This window comes from Ambystoma mexicanum, chromosome 2p (genome assembly GCF_040938575.1).
Source record: "Ambystoma mexicanum isolate Mex_15411 chromosome 2p, UKY_AmexF1_1, whole genome shotgun sequence".
Classification (NCBI taxonomy): Eukaryota; Metazoa; Chordata; class Amphibia; order Caudata; family Ambystomatidae; genus Ambystoma; species Ambystoma mexicanum.
In genome coordinates this window covers 239,323,077-239,340,857 of record NC_090923.1, presented here as the reverse complement: position 1 = coordinate 239,340,857, position 17,781 = coordinate 239,323,077, and the positions used below count along the sequence as shown (strand labels likewise).

At 43.1% G+C, this 17,781-nt stretch overlaps 1 protein-coding gene across 3 annotated transcripts in view; it reads left to right on the top strand.

Moving 5' to 3' along the window:
- Window positions 1–17,781, top strand: part of LOC138566364 (contactin-4-like) — a 1,270,454-nt gene that overhangs the window by 948,373 nt on the left and 304,300 nt on the right. For all 3 annotated transcript variants that reach the window (XM_069643524.1, XM_069643525.1, XM_069643523.1), the window contains exon 11: window positions 13,315–13,465. In XM_069643524.1, coding sequence (XP_069499625.1) covers window positions 13,315–13,465 — 151 coding nt within the window. The remainder of the gene's footprint in view (window positions 1–13,314; window positions 13,466–17,781) is intronic.

Sequence of the window (17,781 nt, the reverse complement as noted above, 5' to 3'; positions counted from 1 at the left end):
GTATAAGGGTTTGTTAGACATTGTGACACGAAAAAGAAATACACATGCACAGTCCTGCCAGAGACATGCGTAAGTTTGGAGAGGTTGGTATCTGAGTCTCATACTTTCCAGCACCTCTCTTTCTCTAACCTTAAGAGGCGACGTCAGATCTTCTTCTGATCTTCTGTGCACTTTTGTTTCTTTATGTTACATGGTAACTGCCTCAGGCCATATTTTGGAGACTACCATCCCTGAGGCCAATGTGGCAGAGTTACTGCAAAAAAGGCATTATCAGTACCTCAGAAACTGAAGTGATCACTTCCACATCCTTCCTCACACCACCCTGAGAAGACTAAGAGACTGCTGCTGCCATTCCTCCACCTCAGACAGAAACCCAACAGGCAGTTCCTAATGCCTGCACAGCCACGATAAGCTGATGCACCTATGCCAAAACTGCAACCCCCCCACACCCCCTGAAGATTCATAGGCTGGCTCTATTTGTAAATGTATTTATATGCATTTATTTGATGAGCAGGGAGGTCAATTCCGATCAGAGATGACTTACAATAACACATTTACAGATTATGGGATGCATTCCCATGGAGGATGTCTGTACAATAGCACCAAGATGAGAACAAGTGGTGAGCCAGTTTTGGGGGTGTACAAAAGTGGGACAAATGCAAGGGCAAAACAAAGAGAACACATATAAGTATAAGAAAACAAGTGACTTACAAAGGTAACAATAATTTAAAAGGGTGAGTGTTTCAAGCAAAAGAGGAATACTAAATATCCTAAATTCCATTGTCATACGTCACTGGAGGTAGCAGTGGCGTCAGGTAGGGAGGATGGGCGAGGGGAAAGGGAGATCCCTTTTTAGCAAGTCAGTGAAGTTCAAGCGGAGCTTTGAAGAGATCCACCATCAGGCTGGCTTTGATTGTGATGGGCAGGTGGTTCAAGTGGAGTGGGCCAAGTAGGGAAAAAGAACAGAAGCGAGAGGGGGCAGTGGGTATGAGACAGTGAGGTGAGTGCAGAGGAGGTTCTGCGGGAACGAGATAGTGACTATATGAAGCTACAATTAGCTACTAAGGGGGAAGTCTATTGATAGCTTTGTAGACTAGAGAAGGAACTTAAATAGGAGAGGTAGTGCTTGGAGTACCAATCAGCATGTTTTCAGTAGGAAGATGTGGGGCAGGATCCTGGTAGGTTTTAGAGTGTGAGGGTAGCAAAGTTGAGGGCTTTGTCTAAAGGTGGGAAGGAGTAGAGAAAGATGCCAAGGAGTAGGCTTGCGCAGCAGTCACGCTATCTAACCACCAGAGTAGAGCTTTCATAGAGTCGTTAGTAAGAAAAAGACACATTTTCTGAATTTTGAGGAGTTTATTATGAGCAGCAGAGACAGTAGTAGTGATGAATTGTTGCAGTCAAAGGTTTCTATCAAACAGGACCTCAAGGTTGCGAGATTTGGGTGAAGAAGGAAAAAGGTCAGGCGAAAAGGAGATATGACAGGGATGGCATTAGAAGCCGGGAGAAAGTTGACTCCATTTTAAAGAGATCAGCATGAAGCAGCAGAGATCCATGGAATAATGTATTGCAGTGAGACAGTTGATAATCCATTCTAAGATGGCTGGGGTGATGAAGATATAGGAGATACAGATTTGAGTTTCATCAGTAAAGAAATCATAGTGAAATACAAAGGACAAGATAAGTCTTCCTAGGGCAGAGGCATAGTGAGTGAAGAGCAGAGGTCGAATGACTGATCCTTGAAAGATGCAGACAGGTTAGACGGGTGGGGCCGAAAGTTTGTGAGTTCCTGGAGATTTTAAAAGATTCAGGTTCCAGATAGAAGGCAATCCAGGTAAAAGCAGATTTGCGATACCCAAGGTCCTGGAGAGGAAGGAGAGAGGAGTAGTTGACTGTTTTAAAAGTGGTAGAAATGTCAAAAGGGATGATAATAGAAGAGAGTTTGGAGTGATGAACAAGAGAGAGAAAAATGGAAACATGCACAAGTGGAGTATTTCCTACGGAAGACAGATTGAAGTGAATATCCAATACCATTATCCTCAAGGTACGTAGTGATCCGGTTGAAGACTCAATGAGAAGAATCAAAGCAGGGAAGAAGGACTTGAGGGGACCAGCAGTTTGATCGAGGGATAGAACAGTGAGCGGAGTAGGAGAGAGGAGGTGAATAGTGGCATATTCAAGAGGAAGAGATGTTGTCAGGTGGAGGTATGTAAAAACAAGGAAATATCGAGGCTGAGTACCACAAAAGGAAATACACCAATCACGGGCTACAAAGATTCACAAAGATTCACAAAGATTCACAGATCTTTTTATTGTGTACAGTTACTAAGAAACACAGATACAGATAGCTATCTGGCTCTCAACACCCCGCAATGAGTACCAACCCGTCAAAGATAGGAGAGAGAGTGCTGGGCATCTGAACATTTGTGTTTTTATACATTTCTGAATAATATTGTCCAGCCCCTCTTCGTGTTAATAATCTGCGGTCTAGAGTTTGTGCCTAGTTCACATTCGGTTCACATAATATTTTACAAAGGATTATACATGTTTGTATTTCCACAGTGATACAATGACAACGTATGCTCTCAAATTCTACAACAAGCATCTTTTACAACTATGTTACAATTGAGTTCGGCCTGTGTCCACGCTTGGCATTTGCACTTCATTGTCCCAGATGTGTATTCGCGGATTAGTCTTGTAAGCAGAGACAATGCTAGGACAACAGTTCATGTTCAGTACAAGGCCTCATTATCTAGTCTAAACAGTCGGCTCTTGGACAGTCTAACCATTAACAGAACTCAAAGGTCGACAGGCTTGGTTGCAAGTTGAAAACACAGTCCACCATTTTAGAACAGAAACATACAAACAGAAATCAAAATGGCGGATGATTCTAAAATGGCGGCGAAGTCGATCCAAAATCGGAACTTTGCAGCGCGGATTTCCCCATAGAGCGACTAGGCTTAGGACAATATAAAGCAAAAGGAGGCACAATATGATTTCCCTTTAACAGGTAGGGGTGCAATGTTGATGGCTTATTGATAAGGTGACCCACACCATCACGCTTTCGAACATATCTGGTAGAGTGGTAGAAGGTAGCAGAGTCAGAAGTCAGTGTGGACAGATGCATAAGCAGCAGAGTCATTAGAGCATATCCAGGTTTCTGTGATAGCAAGAAGTGAAAATTGAGGTTGAAAAGACTTGAAGTGGTTAGTGAAGTAGGAAGGCTTGTTACAGAAGGATTATGCATTATTATTATTATAATTGGTTATTTATAGGTTTCTAAGATTGGACCCGTGGATCAAACCTGTGTGGCTCCGCATTGTCTTGCTTCCAAGGTGAGCGCGTTACTCCTGAGCTATCCTCCCGAGACGTCCAGAAAAGAGGGGAAGAGGAGCAGCTGTTGTGCAGTAATTGAGGGGAATAGAGGAGGTTGGAGAACCTGCGAGATCGGGATCATCTTGTCTGAGCGGTGTGGGTGCAGGGGAGAAGAAGGAAATAGGGAGGCTAGAAAGTGAGGCATAAGAGAGATTGAGTGGAGGCTAATGGCTACGAAAGCAGGGAAAAAGAGGAGTGAGTAAAAGGATGAATGGCGCAAAGTCAACAAGCATGATGGAGGGTCGAATAAAAAGGCAGTGAAGACAATAAAGAAAGTGTGCAGTCAGAGAGAGAGAGAGAGAGAGTGAGAGTAGTTGGCTAAGCGGAACTGGAAGAGGTGGATGGTTGGCTGAGAAAAATCAGGTGTGAGTTCTGAATTGGGCTAAAACGGGGCTATTGGTAATCAACGGGCCCTAAACAGTAATGTTCCTTGGTACTCGGAGCTAACAGAAGCCGTGTGGTGAATGGATCATCAATGGGTGGAAGGATCCCGATGCATGGGAGCAGGAGTCAGGTTAAGGGTGAGCTTGTTGAAGCCCTGGCTTGAGCAACGGTTCCAGCTGTAGGAACATTCCATCTCTACCAGTCCCAGACTGGGAGATGCAATTTGTTGTTTTTGCCCCTTGGCTGCAGATGCCCAGGATGGACACCCAGGTGAAGTTAAATAAGGGAGGCAGTGCATCACATGGTCATTTTAATATTTTTCCCTTGGTCACAGGGTCCTGGGTGTGAAAGGCGCAGGGAGCATTGTTTTGCAGACAGGGCCCTGAGATGGTGCACAGGGTTCTCATGGTGCCTATAATGCCAGCACCACCCTGAGAAGAATGATAGAGTATGGATAATGATATCCGAGCACGTCCAAGAGAAGGTAGCTGCTAATGCCATACCTTCACCATCTCGTGAATACCAACAGATCAGCACCTCTCACAGAAGGCTGATAGTCTGTTGCTAATGTCATCACATCAATTCCTTCCCTGAGAAGGCCAATAAACTTCTGCTCCTACTTTCACACCACCCTGAGTAAGTCAATAGACACGTGCTAAAACCAAACGTGACCGCCCCGAGAAGGCTAGTAGACTGAAGCTTATACCATGTATCCCCCATGTCCACAAGGCCAATAGAAATTTGCTAAATCCAACACCAAGTGAAAGGGCTGATCGATTGCTGCCAAAGGCATCCCTTTACCTTTCTTGGATGGCTGATAGACAGCTGCTAATGGCATAATTCCGCTGCTATGTGAAGGTTGATAAAATGCAATGGTAGTATTGCTGTCCCCTACTCTGAATTTACTATCACACTTCACTGAGAACCTTGATGATATGGAAGGAGTCATTAAAGCACCATCTTCGTGTGACCATTCAATGCATCTTCCATACATGGATGCCCAGCTCTTCATTACAGAGGTCCTCTTCAGGCTATTTGCTTCAGTTTCTATTACCTCTTTACATCGCAATGCAATTTACGTTTATAGCCCTCAAAGGGTGTCCAGTACCCTCCTTAACGTCAATATATTTCTATAGCTGTTGAAGGGCTTAAAAGGAGAGAACACATCCCTCAAACCAGAAAGAATTTGCATTGGCTCCTAATGGATTGTTGAATATTGCATCTGCTCCTTACAATTACCCACAAATGCCTGAGTACTTGGCAGAAATCCTGACAAGACGTGCCATTGAGAGGACATTGATATCTAATGACACTAATCTCTTGGTTATCCCTAGTACTAAGTCATCCCTGGTCAGCAGATGAGCATTTTCTGCTGCAGCACCGAATTCAGGGAATGCGCGGCCTCCTGATTTGAGATGCATCGCCTCATTGGACACATTTAAATGTAGATTGAAAACACATCTCTTTGCTTAATTGTTTTGTCCTGGCAGTTAGTCCTCCTCATTACAGTACCCCCACAGCACTCATCCTCTGTCTTTGTATTGTTGTTTTTGTATTTTTGGTAATTTGTTTTGTGTAAGCGCCCTTATGCCTATGGGCCTGGTTGGCGCTTTATACATTATTACATGAATAAATAAAATATGTATATGTATACATTATATTGCAGTGGTTGCCACACTATAGTTAAGGTGTGTAACATGAGTTATCGGAAATCCAAAAATTCTATTGCTAATAACTTTTGAATTGCATGAGGGATTTGGATTACATTCTCCAAACACAAAGTTTGTCACACCCCAGCCCAGGGACTGGAAAGCTGAGAAAGATTTATTAAAAAATTAAAAAGTTATTAAGAAAGAAAAGAAATGCTGTTTTCAGCCTACTCCCAGTCATTCTCCCTTAGAGAAAAAGTCCACGTTTCATGAAGCACATAAATTGCTAAAGGGAATTGGACCAAATAAGAAACAACTTGGACAAGTGTTGACTTAATTTCTGGGACAGGTTTGGCGTTATTCTGTCTAAAAGTATTTAAAATATTTGATGGGGAAGAGGGTGCACCCTGCTCCCAAAAATATAGCTATATCTCCCATGGTGTTTTCCAGCATAGAGGCTTTTCAGAAATGATAAATAGCTAGTTTCGCTTTGCTCAATGTGAGCGATTACCACAGTAATACCAAGGGAATGCGAAAACGAAAAGTGCAAAAAAAGCAGTTTGGAGGAGGAAAACGGATGACATGGCATACGGCTAGAGGTGGGTGGGGGAAAATTTCATCATGTAAAGTGCAGCATTGTGGGTGATCTGGGGAGCCAGTTACAGTTCAGATGTTTTAGCATTATTGGGGTAATGCTGGGGGAATCCCGCAAGAAAACTGTTGTGACAAAAGAAGATGTGATAAAGAATTAACCTACAATCATGAAACGAATAGTAAAAAGGGGTAATGGCAAGGAATAGGGTGGGAAAAAGCATATGAGGGTTCCGTGGAAAGAGGAGAGGTGCACTTGGGTTTACGCATTTTTGTAGTAATAATGCAGGCAAGGGTAGTCCATTGCTGCCATATGTTTAGTTTGTTGACATTATCGGGGTAATATCATGGGAATCCCATGGGAATCATAAAAGAGTTAATTTAAAAAAATGTGCACTGACAGTGATCACATCTACTAGGCAGGGACAATGGGTCTCTGTGCCACTGCCCATGGCCAAAGGCCATGGATACTGAACCCCAAAGAAACCTATTGGTGCAACATGTACACTGGCCATAGCCGAAAGCCAGGGCCACTGGCCATGCACGCTACTGGGCCCCAAAGTAACCTACTGATGCAACGTGTGCAGAGGGTACGAGGTCGATAAATGAGTACCAACTCCGGTTGGCTGATATTGTATGTATATGGCTCCTATGTGAAGTGCTTAGGCATAAGCATAATATAAATAATACATCATTAGATCCCAGGGGTCATCAACGGGGGAACGCTGAGTTAAGAAGATCATCACTGTCCCCATCTGCTGAATTTCAAGGATTTTGTTACGTTAAATCTGATCACCTTAACTGTTCCTTGACGAATGTATTTTCAGTAAATATATATAGAGAGATATAATTCCCAAACCATATCCCTCTGCATGGGTTTACAACATCTTACATTATCAAATTTTATTTGGCAGATTATATCCCTGAGCTGTATTCCTCTGGCTCCTAGTGTCGCATACATTGCAGACTATTTACCATTCACTGGATTTCTCGGAATACACATATTTGTAAACTTGTCCTGGCTATTGTTCTTTGCGGGTTCCTCCGTTCCTAATATTAACATAACAGGCGTATTTGAAGAGTGCATGTCCCCCCCCTCAAATGGACATCTTGGCGCTAATAACAGATATTTATTGTTACACAACTTAATGGTACTCATTTTATCGACCTCTGAAGAGCTGAGTGGACCTGCGGGGATTCGAACCTGTGACCAGGATGTCAAACACAGGCACATGTAGTGGGTGCATTAGTCCACTGAGCCACAGACTCAACTTATTAGAGTTCACAGAAAAACGTTTCCTAGGACCGAAAGGAGTTGGAGCTACTTGCCAGTTCCTTCCTTGTCCTTTATTAAAGTGTTCACGCTGTAAGGAGCAGAGTTAGTTTATGTGCAATTCCCATTTAGAAGTTGGAGATGCCACCCACAAGAGGTGGGAGGTGTCCAGGATCCATGCCCATTTACATTTAGAGTGATCATACATGGAACGTAGAGGGGGTTCAGGTTTCATAACCATGAGCCATTGAATTGATCCCCCATAACTAAAAAGTTATATCCAACCCTCTGAGATTGTTGGTACTCATAACAGAATTCATTGTGGTACACTCTATCCGATGCTCTCCCCCTGAGAACATTTTAGAAATAATGGGTTCAAATAGTGCATTTTACAGGACACCTTCTGTGAAAAATTGGATAAAAATCGACACCGTAATCGGTTTTATATGGTAGCACATTACAAAAATCCAAACGATGCAAGTTACCAGCAGTGCACGGGAGCATTTTCCAATGCATTTTCATGGTGCGTTTGCCCACAATATAGGCCAGTACTAAAAACATTTTCATACTGACGGTGCCCATAGATACACATTCAGGCTGCACCAAATGTATGCCGGTATTACCATATAAGAACATACTCCTGCTTTGCCAGCAAGTAAAAAATGTCATGCCACAATAGGAAAGTATATGCTGACTGGTGATGCCAATGCAGGCCAGCCAAGCCACATAACATTTGTCATTTTTGCATTTCCCTAGCTGTAAACAATGCCATGCCAAAGTACCAATATGTGGCCACAGTGCTGAAACCAACGCAGGCCAGTCTAGCCATGTAATAATACTTTTCATGTTTTCTTTATCCTTGATGCCAAGTAAAAAAATGCAATGCCACAGTAAGACAGCATGTGCAGAATGGTGCCAACAATGTAGGTCAGTCCAGCCATGTAATAACATATTTCATTTTCTTTACCCTTGATGTCCAGTAAAAAAGGCCATGCCACCTTAATAAAGTATATGAAGACTGGTGCCACCAATGAAGGCCTGTCTATCCACATATTAACACGTATAATGTGTGCCTTACCCTAGCTGCACATAAAGAAACCACATAGCATTTGTCATGTTTGCATTTCCCTAGATGTAAACAATGGCATTCCAAAGTACTAATACATGGTCAAAGTCTTGCAACCAATGTAAGCCAGTCTAGCCATGTAATAATAAATAATAAATAATACCTGCCATGTTTGCTTTATCCTTGATGCCGAGTAAAAAATACATGTCCCGTTATAATATATATGCAGACTGGTGTCACCAATGAAGGCCAGTCTATCCACATATTAACACTTGTGTGCCTTCCCCTTGCTGAACATAAAAAAATGTAATGCACAGTAAGGAAGTATAGTCAGACTGGCACCACCAGTATAAGTCAGTCAAGCTGTAATAACACTTATCAGGTTGGCTTTATCCTTGATTGCCAGTAGAAAATGGCATGCCACAGAAGAAAGGGATGTGCAGAATGGTGCTAACAATGTAGGTCAGTCCAGCCATGTAATAACACATGTCATGTTTGATTAACCCTTGATGCCCAGTGCTAAATGCCATGCCACACTGACTGATTCACTAGTGAAGGCCAGTCAAGCCACCTAACATCCCTTCTCATGTTTCCTTTACCCTGGATGCAAAGTAAACAACTTTCTGCCACAGTAAGACTATATGGCCAGACTAGCACCACCAATGTAGGTCAATCAAACAACATAATAACACTCATTATGTGTGTGTTATCCTTGATGCACAGTAAAAACAAATGCCATGTCACAAAAAGAATATATGCCCAGACTGGTGCAATGAATGTAGGCCAGTTAAGCCACATCATAACAGTTACCATGTTTTCTTTATCCTTGAAACATTGTAAACAAATCCCACACCACTGTAAGAATATATGGCTAAATGGGCATCATATATGAAAGTAAGTCTAGACATGTAATAACCCTTATCATGTTTGCATTACCTTTCATGCACTGGAAAAATACCATGCCACAGTAAGAATATATAGACTGACTGGTGCCATCAATGTAGGTCAGTCAAGCCACGTAATAACAATAACCATATTTGCTTTACCCTTTGTACGCAGTAAAAAAAGCACTGTAGGAATATATGACTAGACTGACACCAAAAATAAAGCCAGTCTAGCCAGGAAATTGCACTTATCATGTTTTCTTTATCATTTAGGCACATTAAAAACAGTACACAACGCAATATGACAGTAACAATGTATGCCTAGAGTACTGTCATCGATGTAGACCAGTCTAGTAACATTAAAGCACTTATCATGTTTGCTCTACCCTTGATGCCCAGTCAAAAATGCCATGCCACAGAAAGAAGATATGGCCAGACTGGCTCCACCAGCAGTTTGGTTGCATAATAACACTTACTTATTCTTTCCTGTATTATTCTTGATACCCAGTAAGAAATGCCATGCCATAGTAAGAAAGTATATGCAGACAGGATCCACCAAAGTAGCCTGGCCTAACCACGTTATACTACTTATCAAGGTTACATTACTCTTGATGCACAGTAACAAATGCTATGCTGCCTGCAGACCACTAAATTTAGCAGTCCGCTCCCGCAAACAGATGGAGGCACACACACTCTCATTCATGCGCATTCATACAACATACACTTCTCATTCACCCGCACATTCACACAGCATTCAAATAATTCCTTGCATGCACACATAAACACTCATGCATAAAAACAAACACATGCACAGAAGCATATTTCATGCTCATAAATCATACTGTTCACACCCCTAACACACTGATGCTGCAAAAGGAACAGTTGGCCCACCCGTCTTTTTTTCACAGTGTGAGCACGCTTACTGACAGGAGAGTCCTCCACTCCTGGCTGTCCACTTGTGTACGCTGATATTACAATAATGAGAAGTGGCTGGGACATAAGTCCTATCCACCACTTCCTCTCATTATTGTGACCTATATTTTTGTAGAGCTCAAACGGCTCTGCATTATAAAAAATAAAGGATACGTAACAGGGCAAGCCCTTGCTCAGAGGCAAGCAGCACACTCTCACATGCAAATAAAGCACATGGGTGGACTGTGCTTTCTGGTACTCAAGCGAGGGGGAACCTCCTCACCCCATACAAAGCAGCAGCCACTATAAATATTCTATGCCTTTGCACCACATTCTCCATTTAGAGCTTGCTGTGGATTCTCTGCTGAAAAATCACCACCACCTGGATCCAGGCAGAGTAAAATGTATGCTGTATTCTTCCCGACTGTACAACTGTAGATTGTGTTGTCTTCTGAATCATTTTGTCTCAACAAATTTGAACACAAAGAAATGCAATTACTAATTTCTGATGCAGTGGATAACTATTGGTTAGACGCTAACATAATGAGTAAATTTGTTTCCTAGCATCTACACTTACTTTTCTGCCATACCCTGCCCCTCCTGATACTTGCCCTGCGCCCCTTGAGTTATATGTTGCTAACTTTTGGCGATTAGATCTTCTTGTAATCTCTCCCTAAAAGATTAAATACTGTCGTGGGAAGTGAAGGTAGAACAGAAATGGGATGTGAGGATTGACACACAGCCTGTGTGTGTGTTGTTTAGTTATTTAGGAACATTAATGTTGTGGCTTGGTAGGTATGGTTTAAGGCGACAAAAATATGCAAAGAAAGAATATATTTTCTGTTATAATTTCCAGTATGTCGCGTCTCACTGAGTTGTGGTTTAAAAAAACCACTCACAAATTGATAACCATATGAAAAATTCTCAGAAACGAGACTGCGCCAATTGGTAGTTCAATAAACCAGGTCCCTTTGCTCTACAATGGATGCGTTCAATCGCGTAATGTTGCATCCATTGTAGAGCGAAGGGATCTAACCCATCAACTGACTGAAACGTACCCGAATCTCCATGTAGGGATCAAGCTTCAAATAAGTGACCATAATGACCTAATTTGAAAAAGGCTGGTTCTTAAAGCCGAAACACGTGTCATCAGCAAGGGCAATCGTTTAAATAAAACCAACAACTGGTTTTTTGAACTGCCAATTGGCACAGTCTCGTTTCTGAGTATTTTTCATATTGTTTGGTTATTTACCTACCAATGACTAACCATTGACATGCCACTCCGAACGGTCACCCTGCCCTCCCGCCCCTATTCAAAACATATCTCCTGGCCTCTCTTGAGTTAGGCCTTTTATTTATGAGCAGCCTTCTTAAAGATAATGCCTTAATTTCAACCATACACACACCGGCTCATGGTGTAATAAAATTGCCTTCATGAAGTGTGCCTTCAGACCCTTCATTCTTTGACCTGATTTCCTGTTTGAAACAAGCATTTGAAAAGCCGTTTTTTGCTCCTGTATAGGGATTAGTTAGGCATGTGTCAATAATGTGATAGTATGCTCAGGTGCTAACAGCATTTTCCAGCTGTTACCATCTTACGGCGATGGAGTACAATTATGACAGTGCCTGGAAAATGCTGATCCATTGCCTACAGAAACGAACAAAACCTTTGGCTTTGCCAATGCTTGTTTTTTGTGTTGTATCTGGCACTGTCATGCCCAGTAAGTACCCTTCTGCTGCCCTATACTTTCCCAAATGTCTACTGCGTGTATGTGGGTATGTGTTTTCAGAACCCTGCTGTTGTATTATTAGGTTTCATAATGTGCAAAACTCGTTAGATAGAAACCAAGTTCTGTATATGAAGAAATGGATGACAAACCTATGTAGAGTGTGTGTGTTCATGAGGGTCAGGGATGCACAAGCCCCACTGCTGGGTAGAAATTTGGCAAAGGAGTACAATAACAAAGGCAATGACAAATGAAGGCACGCCCCTGCACGCTCACACCAGATAAAATACAGCCTGCTCGGGAATAAGGCCTTATAAAATAGAAATACATTAGTAAAGAACACTGCTGCCACCAAATATTCTGGTCTCCGTAGGCATGTGCAGCACATTATAAGCACAAAATACATCACTGATGTTGTAATTATATATAGTACAATTCTACAATCCTACTCAGAAGAGTTCTATATCTGTAGGGCCTGCTCCATATGGGATGCCAGGCCATTGGTCCCTCTTCATCTGTTCATCTTTGTTCATGTGGGCGCTGCTGGGCTCGTCATCTGAGGTAAAGTTGGCCTAACAATGAATTGGCTACTAACACAAACAATGTTATTTTATCATTGTAACACACACCTGGCAGATACTGGGATGGGCTCAGGAGCAGGGCCGAGGAAACACTAACTCACACGCTTCACTTGCTGCCAGACAGATCAGCAACTCCCAAGGTCGTCCACCTTAGTTTTAGGCTATAATTTTGATGCTACAATGCACCTCACCGCACAAATCATGTGACCCATTTCTGAAGGCATGATAGCCTTGCCTTATGTTCTTAGTGTTCGAACGAGGGGTGTAAAAGTGTTATGGTCAGGGGTCTGGGGTCTGGGTTTGGACGGTGCTATGGCATGTGGGGGTCCTGGGATGAAAGCATGGCAAAGCTGTATGTCTCGTGTGGGGATCGTTGGGGGCAGGAGGGCATTGCTATCTGTCCATGGGATGGTACTGCCAAGAGGCGCTCTGCTCCCTTTTCATGACCTTGCGGGGGGTATTCTTTCCAGGGTGCAAGGGCCTGTACATTTCTTAGAACAATGAGGATTTCTTGGACTCTGTGAGATCTGGTGGGGTTGGGGTGATCTTCGCGCTCATAGAAGGTGCCTAATAACAACACACAAAATGTTGTTCACCGCGCTTGGGCCTAACTTCTAAGATGGCTGCTACTCGTCAAGATGGTGCTCACACCTGCATCCACCACATAACTTGTACTTCATGCACTACGGTGATCACGCGCCATCCTGTATGTGTATCCTCCTGCCCCCTGCTCCCTGTTTGTGCTCTCTTAGCATTTATTTCTCATTCGGTATTGCCTAGGGGGGTGGGTAGACCCTCCCGGGTGGGTAGACCCTCCCTCCTTCCCAACACCTAGAAGAGCCTAAACTAATGATGTTTTGTTCTTTCCCTTCCAGCTGTAGGGCCAGACTTTTCCAAAAGCTTTGTGAAACGACAGACTCTGGTGAAAGTGGGTGGAGCGGTCATCGTGGAGTGTAAACCAAAAGCTTCGCCTAGACCGGCAATCTCCTGGAAGAAAGGACGAGATATCCTGAGAGAAAATGAGAGGTGAGTCTGGGATTTCCAATCACATGCAACTTGACAAATCAAAGAGTAAATCAATTGACAAGGGGCATTCTGTCACTTACAAATTGAAAGATCCAAGAACAATCCTCATCTGTGTCTCTTTAATCTACTGGCATACTGTCACTCCTAAACTGACATATCCTTGACCCATCACATCCATTATTCAGTAACTGGATAGTAGCCTGTCACGCCCAACACAAAGGCTACAGGAGTCACTCACTTCTGTCACTCTGTTATCTAAGGGTACATCCTCTCACTCACAAGCCGAAGTAGTTGCTAGACATACTGACGTAACACTGTGTAATGTCTTGTGTTATGCTGTTACTGGGATCCCTGCCACGCTCGCTGCTATTTGCAAAGACACCAGGGCATTGGTTGATCTGAAAGAGAGGGAGTGGGTTAGGCTACAATGGAGGGGCAAATGCAAGATAGCTTTGCTGTTGTGTTGTTGCACGCAGACTGAATATACCATGAGCTCTGTGTGTGGGTTAGTTTCTATGTGTTCTCTGTTGAGAGAATAGAGGCATTTGTTTCCAAAGGGGTGCATCATGTGCCATTGGTCGTAGGGTACTGTAGTATGTACATTGGGTGTAGAGGAGTAATGTTTTAATGTTTGATGTTTGTTGGGGGGTTCAATTACCATGTACCTGGTATGTGTATTGTGTGTTGGAATGTATATTCTAAGCATTTCATTGCAGTGAACAGTCAGAGACCTCGATGGGTAGGTTGGTGAGTGATGTAGTCATTCTTGAAGCTGTGTATAGCAAGTCATGAAAAGACATGAAAGGCCCAACAAAGCATTGGAAGTCTTGGCAACGGGGCACCCTGTCAATCCCTAGCCAACCGAGTCAAGACTGATGCAGCAGCAGTGCCTTTCAGTACATACTGTGTGCAGGGTCAGCTCAGTGCAGTGCCTGATCAACAGACCATATCCCTTGTCTGCAGTTTCCCATGTTTGTATTGGCTTTTGTGTGCAGTTCCCATTGTGTGTGTTTTATGTTGTGGCAAAGGCAGCTGTGTGTGATATCTGTTGTGAGCAATGTCACTTCTAGACCGTGGGCCTCATTATTTGTGTGCCAGTCTGGAGTTAGTGTGCCAGTAATTCTATTTACAGACATGTTTCTGGACTGGAAAACTTGCCGGTGGGGTGGCCTGAGCTGGAGGCAAGTCAGGCACCCCATCGGCAAAAAACATCCATTATCACCAGGGCCGGTAATATCAGCAATCTCCCCAAGGAGTCCTATTGGACTCCATGGAATGGGAACTAACCTACCTATGCCGGCACCTGTAATCTGTCGGTAAGTCAGGCCGACCAGGTGCCATTGATGGTATTACCGTTTAGTGGTTTCCCGCAGGTAAAACCGGCAGGATACCACCAAACATATGAGGCCCAGTGTCTGTTTCCCTGCAGAACCTGTTTTGTCTATTCCTTGTTATACTAAGTGCCTGTATTATGTAGGCAGAGTCTGTCTACCCAGTGATTGCTCCATGCTGTACCTGCTTTGCCATTTTATGTCTTGCGAAATCTAGTTTGTGTAAAGCTTATTGTGTGCAGTTCCTGTTTCTTCTGTCAATCGTTTTGTCGAGTCCTGTGAAGAGGCGGTTGTGTGCATTGCTTGTCTTTTGGTAGAAACAGTGCTTGACAATTTGATTTTGTATGTATTTATTTAAAATTAAGCTGTGTGTAGAATGCATTTGGATGCTGGAGAAGCCCCTTTGTTGGGTGATTTCCAAGAATATGCTATAGATAGTTAATACAATAAACAAGACAATGTAGGGAATGGATCTGGAAACAGTAAATGGTGATAGCACAGGGCACATACACGGTCAGTATATACAGATGTATTCATGTATGACATCCAGTAGTGATGGGATGTGGGATCATTGTGACAGGAGTCATAGGGCTCCCCCTTGGATAAAAGGTGGTTGTTAAGGCTCATTTGGTGTTTCCTCAACTTTTATTACATTTTCAGTACAGTGATCAAAACAATGGCACTGGCATCCTAGCTGAATGAGAGGCACAGTTACTGCTCAGGTATAAAGGAAATGTGGGAACTGGAAAAGTTAAGGCCATTCCTGGTGTAAGTCACTCTTGGAATATCCTTGATTTCAGAGGGACTGGAATTCCAGTGGCGAGAAGCCAGAAGGGTGATGGACCTAGCGGGAGTCCGCACAAGGTGGAGGTAGATAGTTGAGTTTAGGATGGAGTGGACAAATAGAATGGCCTGATGTAATGGGGGTGGAATTAAACACAAGAAGGACATAAAGGAGTTTGAATAGTCAGTAATTATGCAGAGGTGGGGAAGTATTGTAGAAGGTTGCAGGGTGCATGGGTAGCACATTTCAATACAATGTTCAAGGAAGCAAAGGAGTAGAGGCGATGTCCCATATGGTGGACCCAGACAGAAATTATTGTTTTGAAAGAGGGAAAGGTGAGATCAGACAGATTTTGTGGATGTTCACTAGGTTAAGACTGGCGGTAGTACCAGAGGAGCTGATTAGGCGCCAAACATTCAGAGTGCTTTAAAAAACCTAGATTGTGCACCTTGGGGTAGAGGGTAAGGAGGTCAGATGAAAAGGTCATAGGACAGTGACTAAGGGCTCAAGCATAAGAGGTCAGGTGTAAGATAACTTATGTTTTAGAAGAACTGAGTGGCACACCCAGAGCCAACCCCATGTTAAATAGTAGTTAGGCCATTAGCAAGAGGACAATTCAGTGGCGATGGAGGGAAATAAGAAGATGGTTTGATCATCACTGGCAAATTGAATATTTTATAACCCAAAGGCGGAGGTGGGTTTGCTGAGAGAGGAGGTTCAGAGGGTGAAGTGGAGGGGGCCGAGGACAGTCTGCTGCAGGACCACCTATTAGGAGGCAGGTGAGAGAGTAGGTGTGCAAATTAACTTTTTTTAAACCACCCTTCTTGTTTTGAAAAGAAGAGCAATTGAAAACTGCCAATTAAAGGAAGAACTGAAATCAGCACAAGGGCAGAAAGCTAGAAGACTGGAAAAACACTATCATTCTTTGTCTCCAAAAAAGATAACGACACCAGACACTGTATACTACGTCTATTGTTCTACATTTCTAATAAATTCGGCCTGCAAAATGAATAACAGAATATTTTCCAATAGTGTGGCTGCTCTGATTAAAAGTCTGATTACAAATAAAACTAAGCAGCCCAAGCACACTAAACCTTCAGCAAGGCCTTTTAGAGTTAGAGAGCAATTCATATTGCAGGATTCAAAATATTTTAAAATAATATGTTTCAAACCCCTGAATATCAACATGTGGCAAGATTTCACTCATCGACTCACGTCAAAGAACCTAAAGCAAATACATTATGTATACACTGGTATAATCAGAGGTTCCCATCAACATTCCTAAGTTCTGAAGTTCATGTGTTGGCCTCCTCTGATCTAGAATGTGGTTGTCGAGCAAATTCAAAGAGTATTTGCTTTACCAACACAAGGGTTCTTCAAGCTTCAACAGATTTAAACATTGTCCAGGAGTGAACATTTTATGGGACAATCCTGTTACATTCTTGTTTCGCCAACAACTCTGTTTGGCGCAGATGGAGAAGGATTCATGCAATAGTTGCTCCTTCCCCCAAGATGGCACCTGTTGTGCCATGTGCTGGTCTAGTCTGTAGTTTGGACGCTGCCTCCCTCCTGTTTCCTTGTTTCTCTAGTGTCAGAGCCAGTTATATACAGCCTGCGTGGAGTTCCTGGTGTGCCGCTGCTCCTAATTCAAGATGCTTCGTTGCGATTTCTACCAACAAAACCTCTTGGCTTGCTATCCGGGACTCTGCTCCCTTCCTTGTTTTGAATACAGATCCAGTACGGAGCACTTAGGACGTACTCACCTACCTTGCGCATTTAACCTCCCCATTAGGTATCTTTGGTACGTTTGGTATTCTGTATGTTACCGCTTATCTACAGAGGCGTAGCCAGGATTGTCTAACAAGTGGGGCCTGAAGCTAATGTAGTTGGGCCCACAGCAGTGACATTAACCTCTGTAAATGCCCACACAGCTGCTGAGTCAGCATTTACAGATTTTGGGTGGGCCTTGCCTGCTCAGGCCCTACCTTGTCTACGCCTCTGCTTATCTACAATAAAGGGACCTTCCTTCAATACTGATTATTCTCTTGATGACCCAGTGTGACATTGCTAGGCATTCTGCATGGTTCCCCACGCTATGAACAACATAGGAAGTAACGGGGAGCACTGTTGAAATCCTCCATTGCTCATCAACATGTATGCAGATCCACAGAATATACTAGAGGCTGATCCTCCTACTGAAT